The following is a 23922-nucleotide window of genomic DNA, read 5'->3' on the forward strand; positions in this document are numbered from 1 at the left end:
GCCCTTGTCAGGGTGCCATGTGACCCACACATGGAGTGCCTAAGAGTTATACAGGGTGGGCAAAAGTAGGTTTGCAGTTGTTCGTATGACAAATAATACAATAATTAATAAATAATCATATAAGAATGAACTGTGTTTCATGGACTCACAACTGTAAACCTTCTTTTGCCTCACCCTTTACCTTGATCTGAGAGAATGAGAAAAGGGAAGAGATGGATCCTTGTAGACAGGCTAACCTCGTATTTTCTCTTTCTTTATTACCTTTAGGCATTCTGGAAGTCTTGCACTGTGTGTTAGTAGAAAGTCCAGAAGCTCTGAATATTATCAAAGAAGGGCACATCAAATCCATCATTTCACTTTTAGACAAGCACGGGAGAAATCACAAGGTAAGTGGACCCTGTTTTTGCCATGAATGAATTCTATTGTAATTTTAAATGTATTTTCAAAATAAAAATGTTTCACGAGAGCTTTTCCTCTTCATCATAATTGGGTTATATCGTTTAGTGTTTATTCTTGACATCAGTGGGAGAGCACGCTCTTCTCAATTAGTGCGTGAAGGGCGGTAGTTAAGTAAGTGGCCACAGCGCTGTCACGCTGAAGTGACTGCATCGGAGGGAACTGCAGGAAACACGTTTGCATTTGTGCCAAGTGCTGCTGGTAATCGAATCTGGAAAGGGAAGTGGAGTCAGCTGGCAGCGCTTTCTCTTCTCAGGTTCTGGACGTCCTGTGCTCTCTCTGCGTTTGCCACGGAGTGGCTGTCCGCTCCAACCAGCATCTCATCTGCGACAACCTCCTCCCAGGACGGGATCTGCTGCTGCAGACACGCCTCGTGAACCATGTCAGCAGGTGGGTTCCAAAGGACAGAGTCTCAGGTCGTGAGAGGAACTCACATGCCAGTTCTGTAGCTGAGACAGTGGGTGCTCTGTTTTATTAGGGTTTTAAGCTTTATTCCACTAGTTAAAAGTATAAGAGCTTTTCCTGTATTCTAATAAAAGTAGATGAACGAAGCAGATGTGCATTTATCACAGACAAATGCCTCAGAACTTCTGTGTCACGTTGTTTGTCACTGGATTATAATGGGCGTGGGGAGCAGGCTGACAGCCATGTAGGATAGAGCTGGACAGAATTCTGTTTCACATCTTAAACTATAACCGAAAACACTGCCCTTCAATACGAACCATGTATAATCAAAATATTGAATTGGAATGTCCAAAATATAATAAGTTCCACAAATAACCAACCAATGAAACTACAGTTTCAGGCAGATCTACCTTGTAAGGTGTGCAACGGTGAGCCCTGGGGGCCTGCTCGCCGCTGTGCTGAGCGCTTTGCCTGCCCGCTGCCCTGTCTGGGTTCGCTCTGGGTGCTCTATCCCTACTTTATAGATTGAACGTTGGGACCTGGACGTGGAACTCAGGTCTAACCCAGAGGCTGAGCTCCTGCCATGCTGCCTTCCTTATACAAAATCACAGCCATAATAAGAATAAAAATACAGCTTACCGTGAAGAAAATAGTAATAGCTATCATGCCCTGCACCTTCCAGCTGTCCAGGAAATACTCACCAATTCACTGTTCTAAACCAAAGCGTGGGGATGTGGTGTTTACTTTTATATCGTGCTTTGAAAATGGGACTGATTTAAGACGTCCCTCATGGTTCTCTATAGCAGGGGTCCCCAGCCCCCGGGCCACAGGTGAAGCTCACCTGTCGTCTGTCTGCCTCCTGCCTCCCCTCCCCCATCCATCCACCCATTCGCAGGGGCCCAGCGAGCCAAACTCCCCTAAACTCTGCCTCCTGCCTCTCCTCTGCCTTCCACAGAACTGGTCTCCAGTGCCCAAAAAGGTTGGAGGTCGCTGCTCTATAGACCAGCTCTGCTGTTAATGAGGGGAGTCTCCCAAGACCTTCTGTGATCCCTTGTGTTAACGACAAGCTGCAGGTCCCCTCGTGAAATCCCATTAAATACAGCTAACTAGAAATTCTTCTGTTCTCATGGAGGCAGAGAGAACAGCAAAGCCCATTTGTCACGTCGCTCCTTCAGTAACATGACCCTCATACCCTGTGTGACACAAGGCTTAGCCTACAACGACGTCTCTCTGTCCTGGGTTAACAACTCCATTAATTCTAAAGGCCGGCTCTGCTGAGGGTCTCACCTTGAACATGGTTCATGGAATAAAACATGCGCAAGGGCAGTTGAGAAGAAAGGGCATTAGCCCTGGAGTGATGCTGCGGGGACCCAGGGAGCAGGGGCCGCTCTCGGGCTCCATGCAGCGCTGCCCTGACTGTCTCAGCGATCCTGCAGCACTGGGGGAACCTGCGTTCCCTGTCTTGGAAGAGCAGCACTGATGTTCAAACCGGCGAGAGGTAAATATATCCCGTGAGAAGTTTGTTCGGATTTCCTCACGTGCATTTCTATCTCTTTAAAGCATGAGGCCCAATATTTTTCTGGGCGTCAGCGAAGGGTCTGCTCAGTACAAGAAGTGGTACTATGAGCTGATGGTGGACCACACGGAGCCCTTTGTGACGGCCGAAGCGACTCACCTGCGCGTGGGCTGGGCTTCCACGGAAGGCTACTCCCCCTACCCCGGCGGGGGTGAGGAGTGGGGCGGGAACGGCGTTGGGGACGACCTCTTCTCCTATGGATTCGATGGCCTGCACCTCTGGGCAGGTAAGCCCCGTCCCTGTCCTTTCACTGCATTTGAGGGGAGATGTTTGTCTTTGCTGTGCGTTGCTCAAAGCCACCGGTGTGGCATTTATTGTTCAGAACTGTAATGTGGAAATGATGAATGACAGTGTTAAGTAAAGAGCAGAATTTCACTAGGGGAAAAGAAAACTTACAATTAAAGTACATTTTCAAAGCGCTATCTTATGAACAATATAAGGGATGTCCCCTTATCTGCTGGGGATACGTTCCACGACCCCTAGTGATGCCCAATGGAGAGTCCCAAACCCTTGTATGTCCTTTAATTTTTCCTATGCAAACGAACCTCTTCACGTAAAGGAAAAGGTGGCTTCTTGATGGCTTCTCTGTGGCATATCCGCATTGCCAGTGCCGCTGCCCTTGCACTTTGGGGCCACGATCCAGTCAGTACGCACTGCAATATCACCACTGTCGTCATGACAACGGCTACATGTCTATTGGCGGGGAGCGGGGACAGCCTAGAGATGCTGGACAGAGAGGTGACTCTTGTCCTGGGAGGGGAAGAGTGGACAGCTAGTGATTTCATCACAGTACTCAGAGGAGCACATGGTTTAAAACTTATGATTGTTTATTTCTGGAATTTTCCATTTATTGTTTTCAGACCCCAGTGGATTGTTTTTAACTGAAACTATGGAAAACAAAATTTTAGATAAGGGGGGACTTCTGTATTTAAAAAGTGGCATTTTGATTTATGAAGCAACTGCAAAAAAATTATTTATTTCCTACTTACTTTACTTGGTGTTTATGAAGCTTTAGCTCCCACATTAAAAACAACCAAACAATCCCTGGGAAAAAATTGGAAAAGAATATACTAAGTTCCATCTCCTAGTAGATAATTTAACTTCAGGAATCTAATTTGTAACCTGTGTTATGAGGAATCAGTTTATAGTCACATGATACTTTCAGAAAGGTGGAACTGTTTAAAAATAAAAATATAGTTCATTTCACCAGCTACCAATCCTTAGCTTTTATAAATGGTTGAGTATATATAAAAAATGAATCATATATATATACATATATATATATGATTCATACACACATACACACATATATATACTCTTTTCTCTGATTTATGAAAAGGTATACTGTATTTCGGTTGGCACAATTTAAAAGTTTATCTTTGAGTTTGTAGATATTTCTTAGGTATTAGAATTCAGCATGATTGTGCAGACATAGGTTTATATTCAGAAAGGTGCATTTAAAGTATAGCTCTCATGTTATTTTGTAACACATTTAGCATATAGAAAATACAGAAAGTTGCCTTGCATTATAAGAAGTTAAACTTGGTCTCTTATGGGCTCCCATAGCTTAGGAGAAGAACTTTAAAAGTTAAATTGAATTACACCTGAGTTTATGGTAGTAAGTTTATAAATAAAAGCACTCTCTGTAGCTGTGTCTAACAGCAGTCCCTTAGGGGGTTTCTGTGTTCAGTGCCAGCAGCTCCTGGAAGGGTGGGAGATGCATCTGGGGAACTCGACTCTTGGCTAACCACGCCCTGCCTGCGGCACGGGTGTGCCGAGCAGGTCACACTGCAGTCCTGATGCCTATTCCCTTTGTAAAATTTTCCTACGGACCAAACAGAGGTGAAGAATAGTAACCTCAGAAGACCTAACAGACATAAAATAGAGTTCACGTCTGTTTTATTACAAATTTGAACTCCCCTCTCTTTATCCTCTAGCATCGCTGTACACGGAACGGGGAGGACTCAGATGAATGAAAGAAACGTTCATTTGTTTTCTCCTTACGCAGATGGGCGGGGTCGGAAAAGTCCTCTGATAGGACAGTGCCAGGCTGTTCCTAGTTGTTTTAGCCAAATAGCGCCACGTCACCACTAACTCTTGCATTAGTCTGAAGATTTTTCTTTCAACACATAGGACTTACAGAATTGAGCTGTGTGCACTATGCCTTTCATTGCAAAACAAACAAACAAAAACAATTCAGTGAATCTGTGAACATGTCACAGAAAGGTTGTGGAATTTCAGGAGAAAATCATCTTGAAACTTTATGTCAACAGAAAATTTTTTTTTCCCCTTAACTGACAAGGCAGCGTGGACTGTATCATGTCTGTGCTGAAAGGTGTGTGCTCTGAGCCATGGGATTTTTACATGCTTAGCTTGTTTTAGATTCGTCGTCTGCAAGGATGAGTTTAAGTTAACTGGTTTTTGATTGATTGACCAAGATCAAAGGATGTACTAATTCAGATAATCTCTCCTATCCCTTTCCTGCTAATAGTTGAAATAGAATTCAGAGTATTGAGCATCTGTGATTGCTGGCCTGGGGCACGGCCTTATCACTCTGTGTCGTGTACCTGGGAGTGGGCTCCTCAGCAGGCGTTTGGAGCTGTGTCCTCATTTACTCTTTCCCATCACACACGGCCCAAGGTCACCACCCACCCATCTCTGGATGCAGAATTGCATTCAGAGCCTCCAAGTCCCACATCTTAGTAAGAGCCAGAAGTGTGAAATCTTGGTGCCTGTGGAGAATTTAATACAGAATGTGGAGGACTGCCACGGAACAGGGTGGTGCCTTACAAAAGGACTGACGTGAGAGGCCGCAGTGTCTGAGGCCAAGTCCTGCACGCCATTCACTGTCATCATGACGACTCTGCAAGGAGATGGCCTTGCCGTGCTGGAGGGGCGGGAGTGGGCTGCTGGTCCGGGACCTAAGCCGGGCTCTGCTGCCTTCCCTTTGGGCTCCTGCGGAGAACAGGCGGGAGGCACTGTGGGCTCGAGGTGGGTGCAGCTGAGCGCAGCGTGAGCAGCCTCCACAGGCCCCGCAGCGTGAGCGCCTGTTCAGCTGTGGCCCCGCGCCTCTCACCTGCCTGTCGCAGGCCCGGCAAAACCGTTCAGGTGGCGACTTCTAGACAGCTGTTAGCATTAGCATAATATCCCTCAGACTGGGCAGTGCATTTGGGTTATAGTTCATATCTTCGTAATAACATTTTTATCAGCCACGGAAGTTGATACAAAAAAGGATACGATTTTATTGCTTGCAGATGTGAATATTGGTAAAATAAAAATGCACACTTTTAACCTAGACCTGCTCTATTGATGACATTTTAAACATGTTGGGAGTCAAGCCTGGGCCTGCTAAAAATTTAAAAAGGTTAAGAATGCAAAGATTGTATCACGAAATGTATTGTCTTTGCTTAAATAGAGACATTCCGCATGTTTATGGGCGCATGTGAAGGAGAACCTCTCCTTCCGGTTGCCCAGTGCACCCAGGGGACTCATTAGCATAGCAGTTCTGACAAAGTCAAGAGTGGGCTAGGCCATAGGTTGCTGGGGCATCCACTGGCATTTACCAGATACCATTTTCATGCCTCCAGTTGTATGCTGCTGAATTTAAGAAGCCAACCGAGATCGTACGTGAAATAAATTGTGAAACAACAGACCAGTTGGCATATATGCATTTTCTGCTCTTATTATCCTTGTGTATTTTTATTTTAAAAAACAAAGGAAACCTAATAATTTTAAAAGGGGCTGACTTGAACTGCCTGCTGAGTCTGAGACTCTCCAAGGTTTGGTTTAGAGAAGTTAAGACATTAGCTGACGGTCCCACAAGGGGCTAGCTGGTAAAATGGCTGTGGGAACTCATATCTTTCCTGGGTTTTCCTCTGACATCATTGTGTTATCAGCTCTAAGATGATTGCCATCTATGTATGCGCAGAAATTTCTGCAGAGCAGAAGGACCACTTTATAACAAAGCTTGGCTTCTAAAGAAACAAGCCACATTTTTTGACAAAGGGTTTAGCATATAATATCATATGCATTCCAGCTTCGTTTTGTGCACTGATTGATCCCCACCTGTCGGCCCTCTGAAGATGACTCTGAGGCAAACACCCCCCCCCCCCCCCCCCCCCGCCGTGTTGCCCTGCAGGTTGCATCGCTAGCACGGTGAGCTCACCCAACCAACACCTGCTGCGGACCGATGATGTCATCAGCTGCTGTTTGGACCTCAGCGCCCCGAGCATCTCATTCCGCATTAATGGGCAGCCTGTTCAAGGAATGTTTGAGAATTTCAACATTGATGGCCTCTTCTTTCCCGTTGTTAGTTTCTCTGCAGGAATCAAGTTAGTATTTCTCTGGTTTTGGTCTGTTTCCATCTCCTTGTACTTCCACGGTCCCTGCACTGCCACCACCCTGCTTCCCTGTTACTCCCTGCCATCTGTCCCCCAGCATCTGCCTGTTCCTTATGGGGGCATGATTCACCCCATAGTGGGAGTTTTGGGAGTTTTGGGGGGGCTTTGTCCACATATCCATCTATCCACTGCCTCCTTCCAACCAGTGTCCCGAAATATTTCAAGTTCATTTAGGTTCCCTTTTTGTTTAATAAGAGGAAATGAACAGCACTGTGTAAAAAACACCACTTATTTTTTCTGTTTAGTTTTGTTGGGCTTCTTTATCTTTTCATCACACTTCCACACCCCACTCCAAAGCCCCTCATCACTACAGAAGCTAAATTTCTTGTGATCAAGGCAGCTGCTCTCTGTGTTAACCTCTACGTTACATTTGTAAATTATCCGCCTGTAATCAGCTGACTCAGTGGTTGCATCTAACCCTTTGCTTGTTTGCTACGACCAGATGGCAATAGAAATTAAAATAATAATTCTTTTGAGTTCTGCAAAGAGAACTTTACTAGACGTCAGTCTGTTGTGATACTGGCCCCAAGTTATCTGTTGTATTAATACATGACTGTCTGTGTCTACTTAACGAGAGGGGATCACTTACCACAACTGATTGCCCGTTTATTCTGGCTACTCTTTTTGTTGTAGTTCTACTCAGGAGTAATTCCTAGCTACAGAAGCACCATATTAACAGGACAGAGTGATGATGAAATATTAGCTATCCATATACCAGTGACCTTTTCTTTTGTAGTTATGCAAATTATATTTCTTTCTATAAGCTTCTGGTGTGGTTTAAACCTTTTGCTTTCTGTCAATTTTTGTTTTTCGCATTTTACTTTATTTGTTTTACTATATATTTTTTGGCCTGGAACTGAAACACAAATTAGAAAAAGAATTACAAAGAAGACAAAAGTTTGAATTTATTATTGTAAGCTGAGAGCTCAAGAAATCAGTAGTATTTAGCTGTTTCATAATAGGGTTGTTCAGTGGGATGCAGGTTAAATTATTTTAATTAAATGAGTATGGTATATAAAAGACGTTACCAAGTTTTTTTGTGATTGAATAAGTTTAAGAAGTAAAGTTACTTTTTTTCTTCAGCAAATGGAAATATCATTTGAGTCCCTCTAAACCAGTGGTTCTCAACCTTCCTAATGCCCTGACCCTTTAATACAGTTCCTCATGTTGTGGTGACCCCCAACCATAACTAAAGCATAGTGACTAATCACAAAAACAATATGTAATTATATATGTGTTTTCCGATGGTCTTAGGCGACCCCTGTGAAAGGGTCATTCGACCCCCAAAGGGGTCACGTCCCACAGGTTGAGAACCGCTGCTCTAAAATGTCACTGGGACATGACCTCACCCAGGCTTGAAATGTGAAGATGTTTCTATCTGGTCTGCTCTTTGTTGATAATTTGGGCACCCTGAGACATTAATGACCGACGTCTGTGGACAGGTATTTCATTCACCTGGGAATATGATGCCTGTGCTTTTGTTATTTCTCCAGTGTGGGACATGTGCACCGATCCATTGTCGTAATTCAGTCAGGTTTTCTCTTTTGGTCCCTTTTTGCCTTTTATGATTAGAGGCTCTTAGACTGGAAGGTGCCAACATGATGGTACTTAGAAGAAAAAATGTGGCTTCTGATAAAGTTAATTTTATCCTGATAATGTGTTCCTTGTGCTTTGTAGATCATGAATCTCCTGTGTACCCTGAGCTATAACTGACCCTGACCTACGTCCTTTTCAGGGTACGCTTCCTGCTTGGGGGGCGACATGGAGAATTTAAGTTCCTCCCCCCACCCGGCTACGCTCCTTGTTACGAAGCTGTTCTGCCCAAAGAGAAGCTGAAAGTGGAACACAGCCGGGAGTACAAGCAAGAGCGGACTTACACCCGGGACCTGCTGGGCCCCACGGTGCCCCTGACGCAGGCCGCCTTCACACCGGTCCCTGTGGACACCAGCCAGGTACTGGGCTGGCCTGAGGCCCCACCTGCACTGTCATCCTCCTCACTGCAGCGGCTTCCACATGCTTGGCTGTAGCCCACAGCAATGCCTTTTTCCTGTAATACAGTGTATATGCATGACTGAAACAGGTTCCATAAAATAATGCTCTCCGTTACCACGTCAGCTTACCTACTTTCTGTTCTGATCCATGTTGTTTTTGTGGGTGGTCCTAAGGCATTACATTGCTTTTATAACACGTAATGGGTCGCAGCCTTAGGAAATGAATACATGCTAACTTAAAGAGTACATTTTACATAGTAGATGTGGAGGTTTTATTTCTCCCCTCTATTTACACTTACTTTTTTGAAGCAACTTGACCTTGGCCTTGGGTAGAGATTAAGATCATAGGCCAGAGAGTCAAGTGGCCTTCAGTTGGTCTGTGGGTGTGGCCAGGTTGGTGTGAGACCTTTGCATGGTTTCTTTTAAGTAACACAGCTCTGGTGGGCAGCCCAGATTTTCCTTAAGGGTGGTTGTCCCCAGCAAGCTCTCTTTTCTTTCTTCTTCACTTTCGTTCACAAATTGGAAACCTCGATTTCCACCCCCGCCCCAAGAAAAAGTCCCAAAATTTATCTAAAGAATATTTAGATAACTAGTTATATTTTCATAACCAGGTTATAACAGATGGTTTAGAACCTAGTTATATTTTAATGAGACAGTTCTATTTAGTCCAATTATAGCGAGGACAGTTACTGATGTTTTATTGTATTTTTTTCTCATGTGTTTTCTTTTTCTTTTTCTTTTCTTCAATTTTAGATTGTGTTGCCTCCCCACCTGGAGAGGATCAGAGAAAAACTGGCAGAGAATATCCATGAGCTCTGGGTTATGAACAAAATTGAACTTGGCTGGCAGTATGGTCCGGTACATAGTTTTGAAATTTATTTTCAGATTCGATTAATGTAGTTTTTCTTTCGTAGAGGGAACACGGTGACTGTGGGTTCATTGAAGGATGGCTCCATTGCCTCAACCATAGGAAAGTTTTCCATCTTTAAGCTGAAGGTTACATTTTTCAGCCAAGGTTAACATAGGCAGACAGTGCGCATTGCTTTCTAAGGCACTTGACGCTCAGTGAAGTTGGAAGTGAAAACTGAACATGGGAAGAAGTCAGTTCACGTTCCCCTCTTTGACACTTCTCTTAGTCCCCATGGCGTGACACACATGTCTGCGGACAGAGGTCACAGTTGGTTTCACAAGTGGGGTCAGGCTGAGAAAGAACGACACCTTATGTTACCGAATGATTAATTTTAAAGAGCTCAGTTTAGCCCTGGCTGGTGTGGTCCAGCTGGTTGGAGTGTCGTCCCATAGACCTAAGGGTCATGGGTTTAATCCCCTGTCACGGTACATGCCTGGGTTGTGGGTTTTGGGTGTGGGCGAGAGGCAGCTAATCGGTGTTTCTCTCTCTCTCTCTCTCTCCCTTCTCCTCTCTCTAAAATCAGTAAACAAATGTGAGGATTAAAAAAAGAAAAGAAGAACTCAGTTTAGAGTTTGTCGATAACATTTAGATTAAAGCTAAATAACTTCCTGTTTAATCCCAGGGTACCTGTTTTCTACAGGACTGTGGCAGTACTTTCATTCTTATAACATTATTAGTTTAAGTATCCCCAAAGGTTCTACCACTTTCTTATATTTGACTGAATATAGGAATGAGTGCATTCATGTTGTCACAGAGCCTCCGAGGTCAGGCCAGGACCTGGACCCTGGTTCCCAGCTTCTAGTCTGGCACTTCTCTGCTCTCTGAGACCCACTGAGGCATGATCCGAAAATGGGATCCTTTCATTAAGCCAGTAATGGTGAGATGATTGTCAGTGCAGCAAAAACTCAATCAGTGCCTAGTTTTCTGCTACATTCATTGACTTTTCAAAGTTGGGATAATATACAAATGCTAAGTAAAAGATGTAACCATCAATTAAAGTCACTAAAGAGAGGTGTTATGACTGTGTACACTGTTAAGGCCAGAGGAATCACAGACAAATTTTACCATAAGTTTCAGGTTGAGGGATTTGAATTTTGGACGAAATTCACCTTATGTTTCAAGCTGAGGGAGAGAGGATTGCGGGCGACAAAGACTTAGGGAGATTTCCTGCAAACCATCAAAAGCCCTCAAAAAGCCCTCTAGGGACAGGAATGCTTGCTGTCTGTGGGAGCTCCCAGACCGCCTTGGTGAAGCCATTCTGCACTGAACTTGGACTTGACTTTGTGCTTTAAAAAATGAGGAAAATATAACTTCTCATTAGTGTCTGTTTTTTTATAATGCTTTTTAAATGAGATTTTATTTCTTTATTTTTAGAGAGAGGGGGAGAAATATCAATGTGTGGTTGCCTCTTGCATGCCCCCAACTGGGGACCTGGCCTGCAACCCAGGCATGTGCCCTGACTGGGAATCAAACTGGTAACCCTTTGGTTCTCAGGCCAGCACTTAATCCACTGAGCCACACCAACCAGGGCTATAATGCTTTTTTATTGCTTGGAGAGGGAGGGAGGGAGAGACACACCGATTTGCTGTTCCACTTGTTTATGCATTCACTGGTTGATTCTTGTATGTGCCTTGACTGGGGATTGAACCCACAACCTTGTGGTGTCTGGATGGTGCTCTATCCAGCTGAGCTCCCCAGCCAGCCAGGGCTGGTGTCTCTTCTTCCAGGGGAATGCAGTCTTGCTCACACCTCCTCTCATGGCTGGGTTCAGAGAGCCTCTTAGTCTCAGATCCTGGAAGGGAGTACAGTTCCTCAGAGCTGCCCCTCCCCTGGCCTGGGGCCGATTGAAGCAGCCTCAGTGTCTGTGTGCTGGGCCACCTGTCCTGCTGCAGTGGTGGTTTCCTCCGCCAGCGGGGAAGCCCAGCTCAGGGGGGTCACATCAGAAGATCCCAAAGATGGGGATATCTCAGATTCGCATGTGAGGACAGTCCACATCCTTTCATCTAACCGTTGCCCTGTGTCCTGCATCCTCAGGGGCTTCCAGAAATTCTTTCAGAGGAGTGGTAGTGAGCCCTGCCCCCGTGGCCTCCGTGATTCTAAACTTAGATGAGTCCTGTTTTTAGGCTAATGCCACACATTCTTTAACATGGTAACTGAAGTCTCGAGTGAGTTTGACTTTGGAGTAGTTTAAACGTCCCAGGGAGCTGAATATGTTGGTTTTTGCTTTTGTTTTTGCAAAGGATGTCTGTCCTCTGCATGTCCGTGGGTCTCCTCACAGGAGTGCCCTGCAGGAGCTCTGGTTCATGGCCTACGGCGGCAGATGGTGTCTGGAATTCATCCCATCCTTTAACATTGATCATATGTCTACTGTTTGCCTGGCCTTGGCTTGGTGCTGAGTCTAAAATAAAAAGACCTTGACTTTGAGTCAGTTTGCCTTTTAGAAGCTTCCAGTTTAGTTGAGGGCCAGACATGCCAACAGTTCTTTTTCTTTTTTTTTAAGATTTTTAAAAACTATTTATTTATTTATTTATTCATTTATTTTTAGAGGGAGGGGAAAAGAAAAAGAGGGAGAGAAACATCACTGTGTGATTGCCTTTCATGCGTCCCCAACTGGGGACCTGACATGGAGCCTAGTTGTGTGCCCTGACTGGGAATCGAACCAGTGACACTTGGTTCCCAAGCCAGCACTCAATCCACTGAGCCACAGCAGCCAGGGCGCCAACAGTCCTTAACGGGGGTGCCAACAGAGGGGAGAGGGGATATTTAGGTCTCTCCTGGGAAATCAGAGAAGGCTTCCAGGAGGAGGTGAATCTTTGCTGAGGCCTGTAGGACAACTCAATCGGTTGACTTGCAGTCAGGGAGCAGGTGAGCGTGCTAGGCTGCGGACCTGAGTGTGACTGCACAGGGTTAGGGCACCTGCAGAGGACGAGGGCGGTGCTGGAGCGGTGGAGCAGCACAGGCGGGAGGTCTGGCCGGGTAGACAAAGGGGACGTGGCAGGACAGGCTTTATTCCGTGGGTGGAGCAAGAGCATTGGAGAGTGGGGGGGGGGCGCCATGCTTGTCTGTGCATTGGAAAGGAGCTCAGCGGCGGGTATGGGGACAGTGAGCCTGGAGTGGGGTTGGGGAGGGGACCAGGGTGGCCCAGGGGAGTGGAGGTGGAGAGCACCTGCCCTGGGGATGGAGAGCCAACAGTGATAGCAGGTGTTTTGTTGGAGTTCCCGTGCCGCCGAAGGGTAAGGGGAGGACGTCTGGGCAGACCTCTGCTTCTGGCGTGGGCTCCAGGGAGGACGTAGGGGGTGGAGAAGTGGAAAGAACTGAAACGGTGGATTAGCTCAGGCCTGGGACAGGTTCATGTTCACCTCCGTGTTTAGAATTGAGAGTTACATTTTGTAACTCTAGGTTTCATCCCCAAAGGTGCACATTTAAATCAGTGTATAATGTATCCTTTTCTGTAAACCCTGTTCATTTGTAATGGCCACCAGAAAGGAAAGAGTAAGTGTCTTGTTTTTACCTTGGGGGCTCCTGCAGACTTTAAACAGTCTTGGCCATGTTTGCATACCTTTTTGTGGCATTTATGGAACCTAGTGGTGTCCCCAGGGAGCGACTCCCTCCCTGGCCTCATGTGCTGCCATCTGGGTGCTGCACAGCTGTGCCACCCATGTCCCCTTGGTCTCTGAGAAGATGAGAACCTAGTAGCTAGTGCAGTGGCCTAGGACGGCTTTCTCACGAAATCATTCCTAAAGTCGGGATTTTAGTTCAGTCTGGTTTCTAACGTGCACCCTCAAGGATGACTGTGACACCCTGCATGGTGCTCATCAGTGTTGTGAAGGTGGTGGGGTGGCTTGTGACAATGGGGCTCAGCGTCTGCGGGAGAAAGGAGGGGCTGGGACCACCCTGAAGAGTCCACAGCTGACGGCTTGCTCACCAGTGAGGTCTCGAACCAGTTTGGCTCCAAACACTTAAAAATTATTGCATGTTAAAATGAAATTGTTACTGCACCTTTTCACATAGACTTAACGTCGATTTACAGAACGTGCTGGGTGTGGACCGTGGCCACGCGTGTTCACAGTGCCGGGGCCACTTCGAAGAACAGAGCAGACCAACCCCCGGTCCTTTGGTTTTACAGGCTAGTGCAGGGGAACAGACGATAATCAGATAAATACGGATCTAGTCCTAGTCCCTTAGCAGGTGGCAAGGGATATGGACCAAAAAAAGAAGAAGAAAAAGAGTCGGGTGGGTGGGTGGGTAGCTGTGCTGGGAGGGTAGGTAGGACGAACCTCAACAACAGGGTGTGATTTCAGCAAATGTTGGGAGTTGCTCAGGGAGCGCGTGTGTGGGTATCAGGGCAGAGCAGGCGTGGACGCTGGGCCAGGAAATATGCCAGGCTGAACAGCCCAGGGATGCCAGGTGCTAGCCCTGACCTCAGGCATGGCCTGTGACCTCAGGGATGACCCATGACCTCAGGCGTGACCTGTGCCTGGAGGTCACGTGCGCAGCTGTGCCGGTGGCCTGGGTGTCCTGTCCGGCTTTTCCTCCACTTCGCTCTGCGTGTTGGGGTGGCCGCTGCCGTGTCTGACCTGGGAGGCCGTTCAATGCCGCTTTCCGTCCCGTTGCAGATCAGAGATGACAACAAGAGGCAGCACCCGTGCCTGGTGGAGTTCTCCCAGCTGCCCGAGCAGGAGCGCAATTACAACTTGCAGATGTCTCTCGAGACCCTGAAGTGAGTTTCCGAACGTCCCCTCCCCATCGGCCTCCCCTGCACTTTCTCATTCAGCTGCCAAGTTATTTCAATTCCGGTTAGAACGTCTCGTGACGCACAGGTAGACGGGGTCAGGACTGCTGGGACTTCACCCTGTCTGTGTGTTCTGTAGAAGCACTTTCTGAAGAGTGTTCCACAAATGTTTATGGGCATTATGGAACCTGAGGGTCTGGCGACCTGATAAAGTGCCACCAGAGCGTGACCTGGTCCCTCACACGTTGTGCCCCATCTGAGACGGCTGACTGAAGACGTTAAAAACAGTGTTGAGAAGCTGTTATACCAGTTTAAGGGAGCAACTCTATCATGTCTGTTGGACCTAATAACTAGTCAAATGTGGGTTACATTTCAAACTGAAGGCCTATTCATTTTGAAAGATTCATTTTCTCTACCAATTTTATTGTATTTTATCAGAGAATCAGACCACAGTGGACTGGAAATTTTTTTTTAAATGGTGCTTTGTTACAGATAGTCTGAGAAGCACTATTCTCGTAGATTTAAGAGATACTTAAGTAAGGTTTTGTTTTTGCTGCTGCAGTTTCTGGAACTGTGACTCTCTCACACGGGATGGAATCCATTTATTTCCCAGACTTATTTAACCTCAGCGTCTGCTGTTCAGGAAGCACCCGGGACCGTCTGTCTGGGGAACAGTTTGAGACAAGCTACTGTGGGGCATGTGTGTCATCTTTGCTCATGAAGGTGGCCTCTGCCACCGCAGCTGAGTGAGGTGGCATGAATTAAAGGCAGGAAATAATTTTAAATATGAATATAAGAAAATTCAGAAACTATTTTTGGAAAGACTGTAGCACTTCGTATGTTCCTGTTCGTCCTCGATGATCTATAGAACTGGATTTGTTCCAATTCCTTACTTGTCCTAACACATGCATATGTTACATATGAAACAACGCTTTATCCTGTTTTGGTTTCCGTTTTGACAAGGGGAAGGAGTTGTCATGTTGTACCTCCCTAGCCTAGGCCACCATTGCTCTCCACCCGAAACTGTAAAAACACAAGCAACAGACTAGAGAAAAATACTTGCAACTCATGTCTCAGCCATCTGAAGGGCACCTAAGATGTGGCAGTGAAAATTAAATCCAATAGAAAAGTGAACAAAACGTACTTTTGCAGGAAAAAGAAAGTACAGGTATCGCTTAAGCATATGAAAAAGGTGCTCGAATGCAAATTAAAACTATGATGAGGTACTTTTTTGACCTATTTATTGACAAAAGGTCAAGCAGTTTGATAACTATGAGGAAGAAGCGTGCCATTTTGAAGCCCACCATTCCAAGCAGAAGCCCACCATGAGGCAGCTCACCTTCCTCCCCTGCCCCCAGGTGCCCTAGACCCAGGTGACAATCAGGAGGTTGCAGCTGGGCCAGCCGCCAACCTGCTGGCCACCGAAGGAGGCAGCTTAGCTTCTCCTGTGCTGTTTCTGCATTCCAAGCCCCAGATCTCCTCAAAACTCACCCCACCCTGACCCTAGCTGCTGGCATCTGACCCCAAGGCCCCAGCCCACTGTGTCGCGTACTCAGTAACCATCTTGTTCAGCATTTGGCTGCTGGCCTTCTCTATGTCTGCCAGCTCCCCCGAAACCTAAAAATAACTGTTTTGGGAGGGGTGTGGGAAAAGGCAATGCCATCCATTGCTGGTGGGAATGTGAACCATTTCCATCTCTAGCAGCATTTGCTAACACTGGTCAGACTTTAAAGTGCACGTGCCGTGTGGCCCAGGAACCCTGCAGATGAAGGACACGGTGCCCGTGTTAAATGTCCGAGGCCGCTCCCGGCAGCATTGTTTGTAATAACAAGACTGACCGCAGAGAACTGGGCAAAAACATGACAGCACACCCAGCTAATGGAACACCTCAAAGCTGCTGAAAAATAAACCAGCTCTATATGAAAGGACAGTAGTTCAAAGTTCTATTGTTAAGTCAAGACAGAAGATTGCAGAGAACTGTCTCTTGTACATACCCATTGGGTAAAAGGAGAAAGAAACTGGGACCACACACTTGCACACACATGCACACACATCTCCCTTGGTGTATACACACCCTTCAGCAGGACATAGAAGAACTGGTAGCTGTCAGTGCTTTTAGGGGAACAAAGAGGCTAGAGGGAAGGGACGGTAGGGGGACTTTTCAGTAATTTGTTTTGGTGCCATTTAAAGTTCCAATGTCCCACTCATTACTCAAAAGTAAATAATTTATGAACAAATAAGAGGTTCTTTACCAAAAAAAACCACACAGGAGACTTGTGCTGTGCTTTCGGGTGGACGGTTCTTGCTTATTTCCATCTGGCGTTGCGTTGGGTTATGTGGGACATGGGGATGGACTTGGGTTGCTCATCTCTGGTTTGTTTTCCAGGACTTTGTTGGCATTAGGATGTCACGTGGGTGTATCAGATGAACATGCTGAGGAAAAGGTGAAGAAGATGAAGCTACCCAAGAAGTAAGTTGAACGTGTAACAACATTCAGTAGTCCGTGCACTGCCCTGGCGCACCCAGGTAACTTGTGATGGAGACCTGGGTGCATTGCTTACGCTCAGCGGCATCTTCGGATTCCGATTTAAACTTGCTGAGCTGCACTTGGGGCAACGTCATGTCTGTGGTTTCATGGGTCTGTGTCATACTGACAGCTGGGAAATGAAGCTCATGCAGATGCTCTTACTTCCAGTTGACTCGGCAAGTTTTCCCACTTTTTACCAAAAATATTTATAACTTTATGTGGTTTTACAAAGAAAATATATTTTAGGAACAGCTATACTGTTGGTATTGTCAACGTAAGAAACATTTAAACCTGTAGAGAATTTGTATGAGTTTATTTGAGTCAAACTGATGACAATTACTCTGAAGCAACATCTCAATGGATTGGGAAATGCTCCTAAAAATGGCAATTTTGCACCTTATTTCATACATTACTATCAAAGGAGAACGCATAAGGGGGTTACAGGAAATTACTGGTGATAGATTAGGGAGACAGGACAAAGCAAGGTGGGGAAACCTCTGGGGTTGGATAAAAGTAAGAGGGACAGACACATAGTTCTTCCACGCAGGTGGGTACAGGACAGTGACAGTTAACATGATAACAATGAGGGGACCTGTGGTCTGTGCTCTGGTGGCAGTTGTGCCTGGAGGGGTCTGGGAAAAGGAAAGTTACCTTGACCTTCCAAAGGCATGTTATCCTAGATGCAAAAAGACAGTAGACAGGCTCAGTGAATGTAAAGATTGACCTTTGTTGGGGAAAAGTGCCCGCCTAAGACATGACTACCCGCCAAGAACTGCTTTTAGGGAGAGAGTTTTAACTTCGGTCCATGCTGTGTGGTTACTTTGGTCTCCAAGTTTGTAAGGCCGCGAGGCAGGCCTCCCCTGGGCTGGCAGTTTTCGCACATGGCCCCTTTCTGCCCACAGTGACACTGTCCCCATTTTAGGGTGAGAGGACTGAGGCCGGGAATGCCGTGGTATTGCCTTTGCCTGCTGTGCACGGAGGGCCACCGCTGGCTGTGAGCCTGTTCCCTGTCTGCTCCCCTCCACTCACAGGCCCTCAGAGTACCTGCTTCAGGCAGAAGTGTAGGGGCTACAGGAGTCAGCACGTAACACACAAAAGTTCTTTCCTGTTACTGTTTTTTCTTTATTTCAATGTAAGTATTGAAACTTACTTGTCTGAGGTCCATGCATGGTAATAGCAGGTCTGGAAATGTGTTAAATGATATCATGGAGATAAAAACAAAGCAGCCACCTGATAATCTCTGTCACTGACACCAGCCTCCAGTCACCCACCCAAAACATAAAAGAATAGAATTGTGCTTGCTCTGTTACAGACCCCAAGTGGGGTTTGGCTGCCTGCTGTCACCCAAAGGCAAACTCTAGAGGCAGAGGCTGGTGAGAACGGAAAAAAAAGTTTTTTATCTGAATGCTGGACAATCTGGGAGAATGGGGACTCCCCGTCTCAAAGTTCATCTCCTTACAAAACGGAGACAAAACCCAGGCATCCCCTGCAGGACCAAAACCAAAGGCAGTGCCCAGAACTCCTGCCCCATCTTTAAAGTACCCTCTTTTGGAGCCCAAGGCAGCTCCTAAGCGGTTATCGAGGTAGCGTAGCCTGTTCCCAGCTGCTGTCTGGCTTCAGGCTCCCTCCTGGAAGCTGCGTGGGGAGCTGATACCGCCATTGGCCATGCAGCTTCTAGCGCCACAAGGTCCTACAGATGCACTGGCCGGCTCATTTGCTAGGTGGGAAAGAGCGAGATCTTTGCTTCCCCTGGGCTTCTGTTGGCTTAGGGTGTGGGTCAGACCAGGAGCTTTCTCAGAATGACCAGTTAACTTCCCAAACTTCCACCCAACCGGGGAGGGCCCACCTCCTGACCAATCCCTTCTTTTCCCCACGTTAGATAATGAGGAGGGTTGTGTGTCTGTGGGGACAGGGGGGGCATAAGATATCTCTGCAACTTCCTCTCAACTTTACTGTGAACCTAAAACTGCTCTAAAAGTAACTTATTAAAAAAAAAAAATTTGAGTCAGAATTTACCATATTCAATTTATGGGATTTATTTGCCACAAAACCAGTTTCTTACTGTCAAAACAATTATCTCAAACAGAATGACCCTTTGTCAGAAAAAGTCTGGTTTCTTTTTTTCTGGTGAAATCGTTTATTATATGTCCCTGTGACAGCCATCTCAATTCTGACCTCTAAATCTAAGATAGATAGACACATAATAGATAGATAATAGATAGGGCGCAGGGTTTGCAATAAGTTAGCCTCATTGGGGAATTAAGGTCCCTTCATTATTTTTTTTACTGATGTTTTTTCTTTGCATTACTCTCAGAATTGTTCATTATTTGAGAATAAGCGGGGGAATGAAAAAGGTAAGGCTTTTAAATGAAAACTGCTCATAGATATAGTATACAGTCTATACTATATCTAAATTTGCCATGAAATTTTTGTATTAAATTTTATATTTAAAAATATTGATATAGGTGCAGATCCCCACAAGCCTAAAAGTGTGGCGTGATTTTACAACCACTTTAAAAGCAATTTGACCTCATTGTGTGGAATTAAATATTTGTACATTTTGTTACCCAGCAGTTTCTCTTCTAGAGATGTGCCCTGGAGGAAGTCCATGCCAGCAAACACCAAACCTATTACTCCTGGCAATATATATTTTAAAGGTTTTATTTATTTATTTTTAGAGAGGGGAAGGGAGGTAGAAAGAGAGAGAGAGAAACATTGATGTTCAAGAGATATGTTGCTTGGTTGCTTCTCACACGCCCCCAACTGGGGACCTGGCCCACAACCCAGGCATATGCCCTGACTGGGAATTGAACCGGCAACCCTATGGTTCACAGGCTGGTGCTCAATCCACTGAGCCATACCAGCCAGGGCTATTACTCCTAGCAATATTATTGTGATAATATAAAAATAAGGGAGAGGTCAAAGGGAGTGAGAGGGATCTTATTCAGTAGGAAGATGAATTAACTTGGACATAATAATAAAATGAATGAATTATCATTATAAATGACAACATAGATGAACCGAAAAAATAATGTCAAGAATGGATAAAAACATAGTGCACAGGGGTGTGAGATGGGAGGAGCACACGACCAGAAACAGTGGTGCCTGTAGGTTTCTGATTCGTAACAGGGTGATGGATGAATGAAGTTCATTTTATAATGCTTTAAGGAATATTCTTTTGTATGTATCAGGAATAGTTATGTTGTAAAATAAAAATATCCTGACATATGTAAATCTAAGTATATCATTAATCACAACAAATGTAAATGGATTAAATTATCCAGGTAAGATACAGAGGTTGTCTGATTAGATTAGAAAAAGATAACTCATGTTACACACACCTCACAAAAATAAAACCCAGCTATAGCAGGCATTTCCAGAAATTCAGAACATAGAAAAGTTGGAATAATAATAACATGATGTACCAAGTAACATTACTCAGAAAGAAAAACTTTTTCAAAAGACGAAATAGTTCTTAAAGCAAAATTAAGAGAAGAAGGTGACTGCATAGAGATAAAAAGCATTAAGCTATAACTACTTATATATATACCAAAAAATTTCATAAATCAAAAAAGCAAAATGTTAGTAGATTAAAAAATAAATTAAAAATTGTACAATTATAGTTATAGTTCATAACACAACTCTCAGAAACTGATATGTGTAACAGACAAATACATATTAATAAAGATTAATAAAATTTAAAGCACTAGAAATGGAAAGCTAGACATATGTAGAACATGGCACACATGGAACATTTATAAAATTTAACATTTTCTAGAACATGAAGACATTGATATCATAAAGTTCATATTCACTAAATCACAAGGAGTAAGAGCAACAACCAAAAAATCATATAAAGCCATGACATATTTAGAAATTTTAAACATAGTTCTAAATAGCTGATGGATCAAATGTCTCATCATGAAAATTAAAAAACACAAAAATGGAAAATAGACTACGTAAAAACATGTGGATTGCATATATAAAGCAATACTTGAGAAAGCATGGAATAAGCAGGAAAAAGAAAAATCTCTGAAAATATTTCTTCTAACAATTTTGGGAATATTCTCAGGAGAGGTAGCAAAATGCAGTAAATTTATGCCAAAATCTTCTAAAGTTAAATGATATGGACAATTGTGTAGAATAATAACAAAACTGACCCAAGAAGAAAGAAAATGTTAATAGAGTGCTGTTAAAGGGATTGACCTCATAGTTTAACATCTGCACATACACTTAACACACACACGCCCCAAACAACTTTTCTGAGAAAGTATATTATGACCACACTGAATTTTCCAGTAATGAAAGGATGGGTTCACATTAGACAGTGTCTGTCTTTATCATTTATCTTTTAGTAAATCAACACAGAACGTAGTGGGTCAGACACCGGTGCCTGTGTATACCAATGAGAAATAAGCGGTCGTGCTCAGTTGTGAAAAGCGTATTAGAATCATCCGAGGGGCTTTGAAAATTGCACCGAGCTCCCCCCACCCACCCTCTCACCCCAGTGCTGTGAGGCCACTTGTGGGGGTGGGTAGTGGAGGGGTGAGGGACCTCTCAGGCACAGCGGGACAGATAAAAGGCTAAGAATGACATCCGCGATGCACAGATGGATGTTACATTTAAAATGACTTCCTGAAATGAATGCTTCGATGATGCCGAATGTGCGGACTGTGTATGTAGACATAAACACACATACAAGATTCAGGTATGTAAATATTTACCGAAGTGAAAACGCTGTCACAAATACAGTCGGGTTTTTTTTTTTTCTTTAATGGTGAGGCACTATGATGAAGGGAAAAGAAAACACGTTTATACACTGTCTTTATGTCTTTATGTAGGGTTACATTTCTACAACTACACTGCAGTCTGGCTCCAAGGACCGTTGGGCTAAAACACAAAATCGAGCCCGATCAGAGGAAATGAAGAGCATGACTCATTAGCAGACATTGACACAAAATCCAAGAATGGCATTTTTTTTTCTTTTTTCTTTTGATCTGTCTCTTGGAATGACCCTGTTTGGGGCAGTGGAACCTCCTGATGCTGTCTCGGAGGGGCTGTGGGAGGGGCACGGCCTTGGCGTGACAAGGGATGGCGGGGGCGGGGGATGGGGGCCGGCACGGGAACCATCATCATGGTTAGGGTATTTAAAAACAAAGCAAAATGGAAGCCTCCCTTCTGATTTCTGCATTGAAATTAATTCTTCAGATTTGTTTTCTGGAGAAAGGCTTTTGAATGTTCTCTATATCCCTTCTGCGAAAACGTCAGCCCAGTATCCATGCTTCCAGTGCAAGTCGTTCTCAGTGTCCCTGCTGTGCAGGCCTTGGAGGCGGATCCCCATTCGTTCCCAGGTGCTTGCAGGCCCGATTGGGTTTTGAAATGTACAGCTAACACGTGCTGACCCTGGACACGGCCTCCTGTGTTTACTGAACCTCACTCCCACAGATGACTCCCAGCTTCATTTCACGGGGTTCACACTGAAGGAGGAAGCCTGAGGGGGAGGGGCAGGCTGGAGAAAAGGAACGCTTGCTGGTTGAGTGGCTTCCGTCTCCTGTCACAGTTTTTGTCCTCAGGTGAATTGGCCCTGTAGTGATGTTATACTGAGCACTTTCTTCAAAGGTTCAGGGCAGAGCTGAACCAGTGCTGGACAGGAGCGCTCCTCGGGGGCCGTGTGCTGTCTGCGTTGTGTGTACATCTTTGGTGATTTTATGGAGGTGAAGCTGCCAGTTTGCCAATGTTCGTTTTTTTTATTTCAGACAAAGAGGTATTTAAAAAATAAGTTTTGTATAAGGAAACTGAAGCCCAGGCAGTTTATGTAATATATTTATTTATGTTTTAAAAATTATTCTATTGCATTATATGCTATGTCAAATTAAAACTAAGAGCTAATAACTACAAAAGAATTTGGGTACTTTGGAAAGTGAATATTGAATATATTTGTTTAGTCCCATGTAAATTTCTCACAAACTAAGTTTGCAGTATGATTGACACCACAGAGACTTTACATTTAAAGGAGGGGAAGTGAAAAGTGTGCCTGCTGAACAGATCGATAGATGGGAGAAGGGATCTGTTGACTGATTCTGGTATAATTTTGCCAGGAAGCTTGAGGAGGTGGAATGGAATCCATAGGTGTCTTTAGTACGTGCTATACATATTTTGTATTTATGTAATTACTAATGGTATGACCTTTCCCTGTTATTTGGGGTATGAAATTCTGTTTCTCAAGAATTATTATAGCAATCTTTCCTCTTTTTTTAATTTCTGAAAATCAATCTGAAACTTAAAACCATTTAGCTTCCAAGGTTCATGTCAATCACATTTTATTAAAAAGCATTGTTCTTTGTATTTTTTAACAACAAGAAGATAATAGTTCATATTAGCAGGTGAAATGGGAGTTAGTAACTTTAATTTGGATGAATTATTAGCCATTTAAAAGAACTACTTTAAGTTTCAAATCCTTCCTTGCTCAGAGTCATGAAGAAAAGCAAGTGAAATAAATTGTATTCTACATCTGAAAATGAAAGCCAGCTGGTCATTGTGCTGTTTCACATCAGCAGGTGCACATGCATGTCCGTTGGCTTTCATGGTGATCACAGCTTAAAGCAACTCCAGCAGACAATCCACACAGAGAGGGACATTTAACAGATAAAGAGACGACATGCTGTGCCAATACTCTGCAGCTTTGCACATTCCCAGAGCTTACCTGCAATGTTTGACATGGAAGGCCCTCCTTCCCGCCCTCCACTTTTGGGAAACACCCCCTACTCCCACCCCGACTCCATGTGGGAGGCTGCTGGAAAGTGGGCCCCGAGGACTGGCTGTGAGGGGAGGGGCTTCCACCTAGAATGCGTGCTCCTCATTCGGGCCGCAGAGCTGCTCATCAGTTATTTGTGCACTAGTTTGAAAGCCCCTACGTGTCTCCTCT

General features: G+C 44.7%; 1 protein-coding gene across 2 annotated transcripts in view; it reads left to right on the top strand.

Annotated features, from left to right (window-relative positions):
• The window catches only part of RYR2 (ryanodine receptor 2), a 550937-nt gene that overhangs the window by 314791 nt on the left and 212224 nt on the right, over positions 1-23922 (top strand). For both annotated transcript variants that reach the window (XM_090263510.1, XM_090263509.1), the window contains 8 exons: positions 268-386; positions 713-846; positions 2422-2663; positions 6576-6768; positions 8573-8789; positions 9582-9686; positions 14355-14458; positions 16857-16940. In XM_090263510.1, the coding sequence (XP_090119636.1) occupies positions 268-386; positions 713-846; positions 2422-2663; positions 6576-6768; positions 8573-8789; positions 9582-9686; positions 14355-14458; positions 16857-16940 (1198 nt within the window). The remainder of the gene's footprint in view (positions 1-267; positions 387-712; positions 847-2421; positions 2664-6575; positions 6769-8572; positions 8790-9581; positions 9687-14354; positions 14459-16856; positions 16941-23922) is intronic.

This window comes from Furipterus horrens, unplaced genomic scaffold, assembly GCF_987537825.1.
Source record: "Furipterus horrens unplaced genomic scaffold, mFurHor1.1.pri manual_scaffold_15, whole genome shotgun sequence".
Lineage (NCBI taxonomy): Eukaryota > Metazoa > Chordata > Mammalia > Chiroptera > Furipteridae > Furipterus > Furipterus horrens.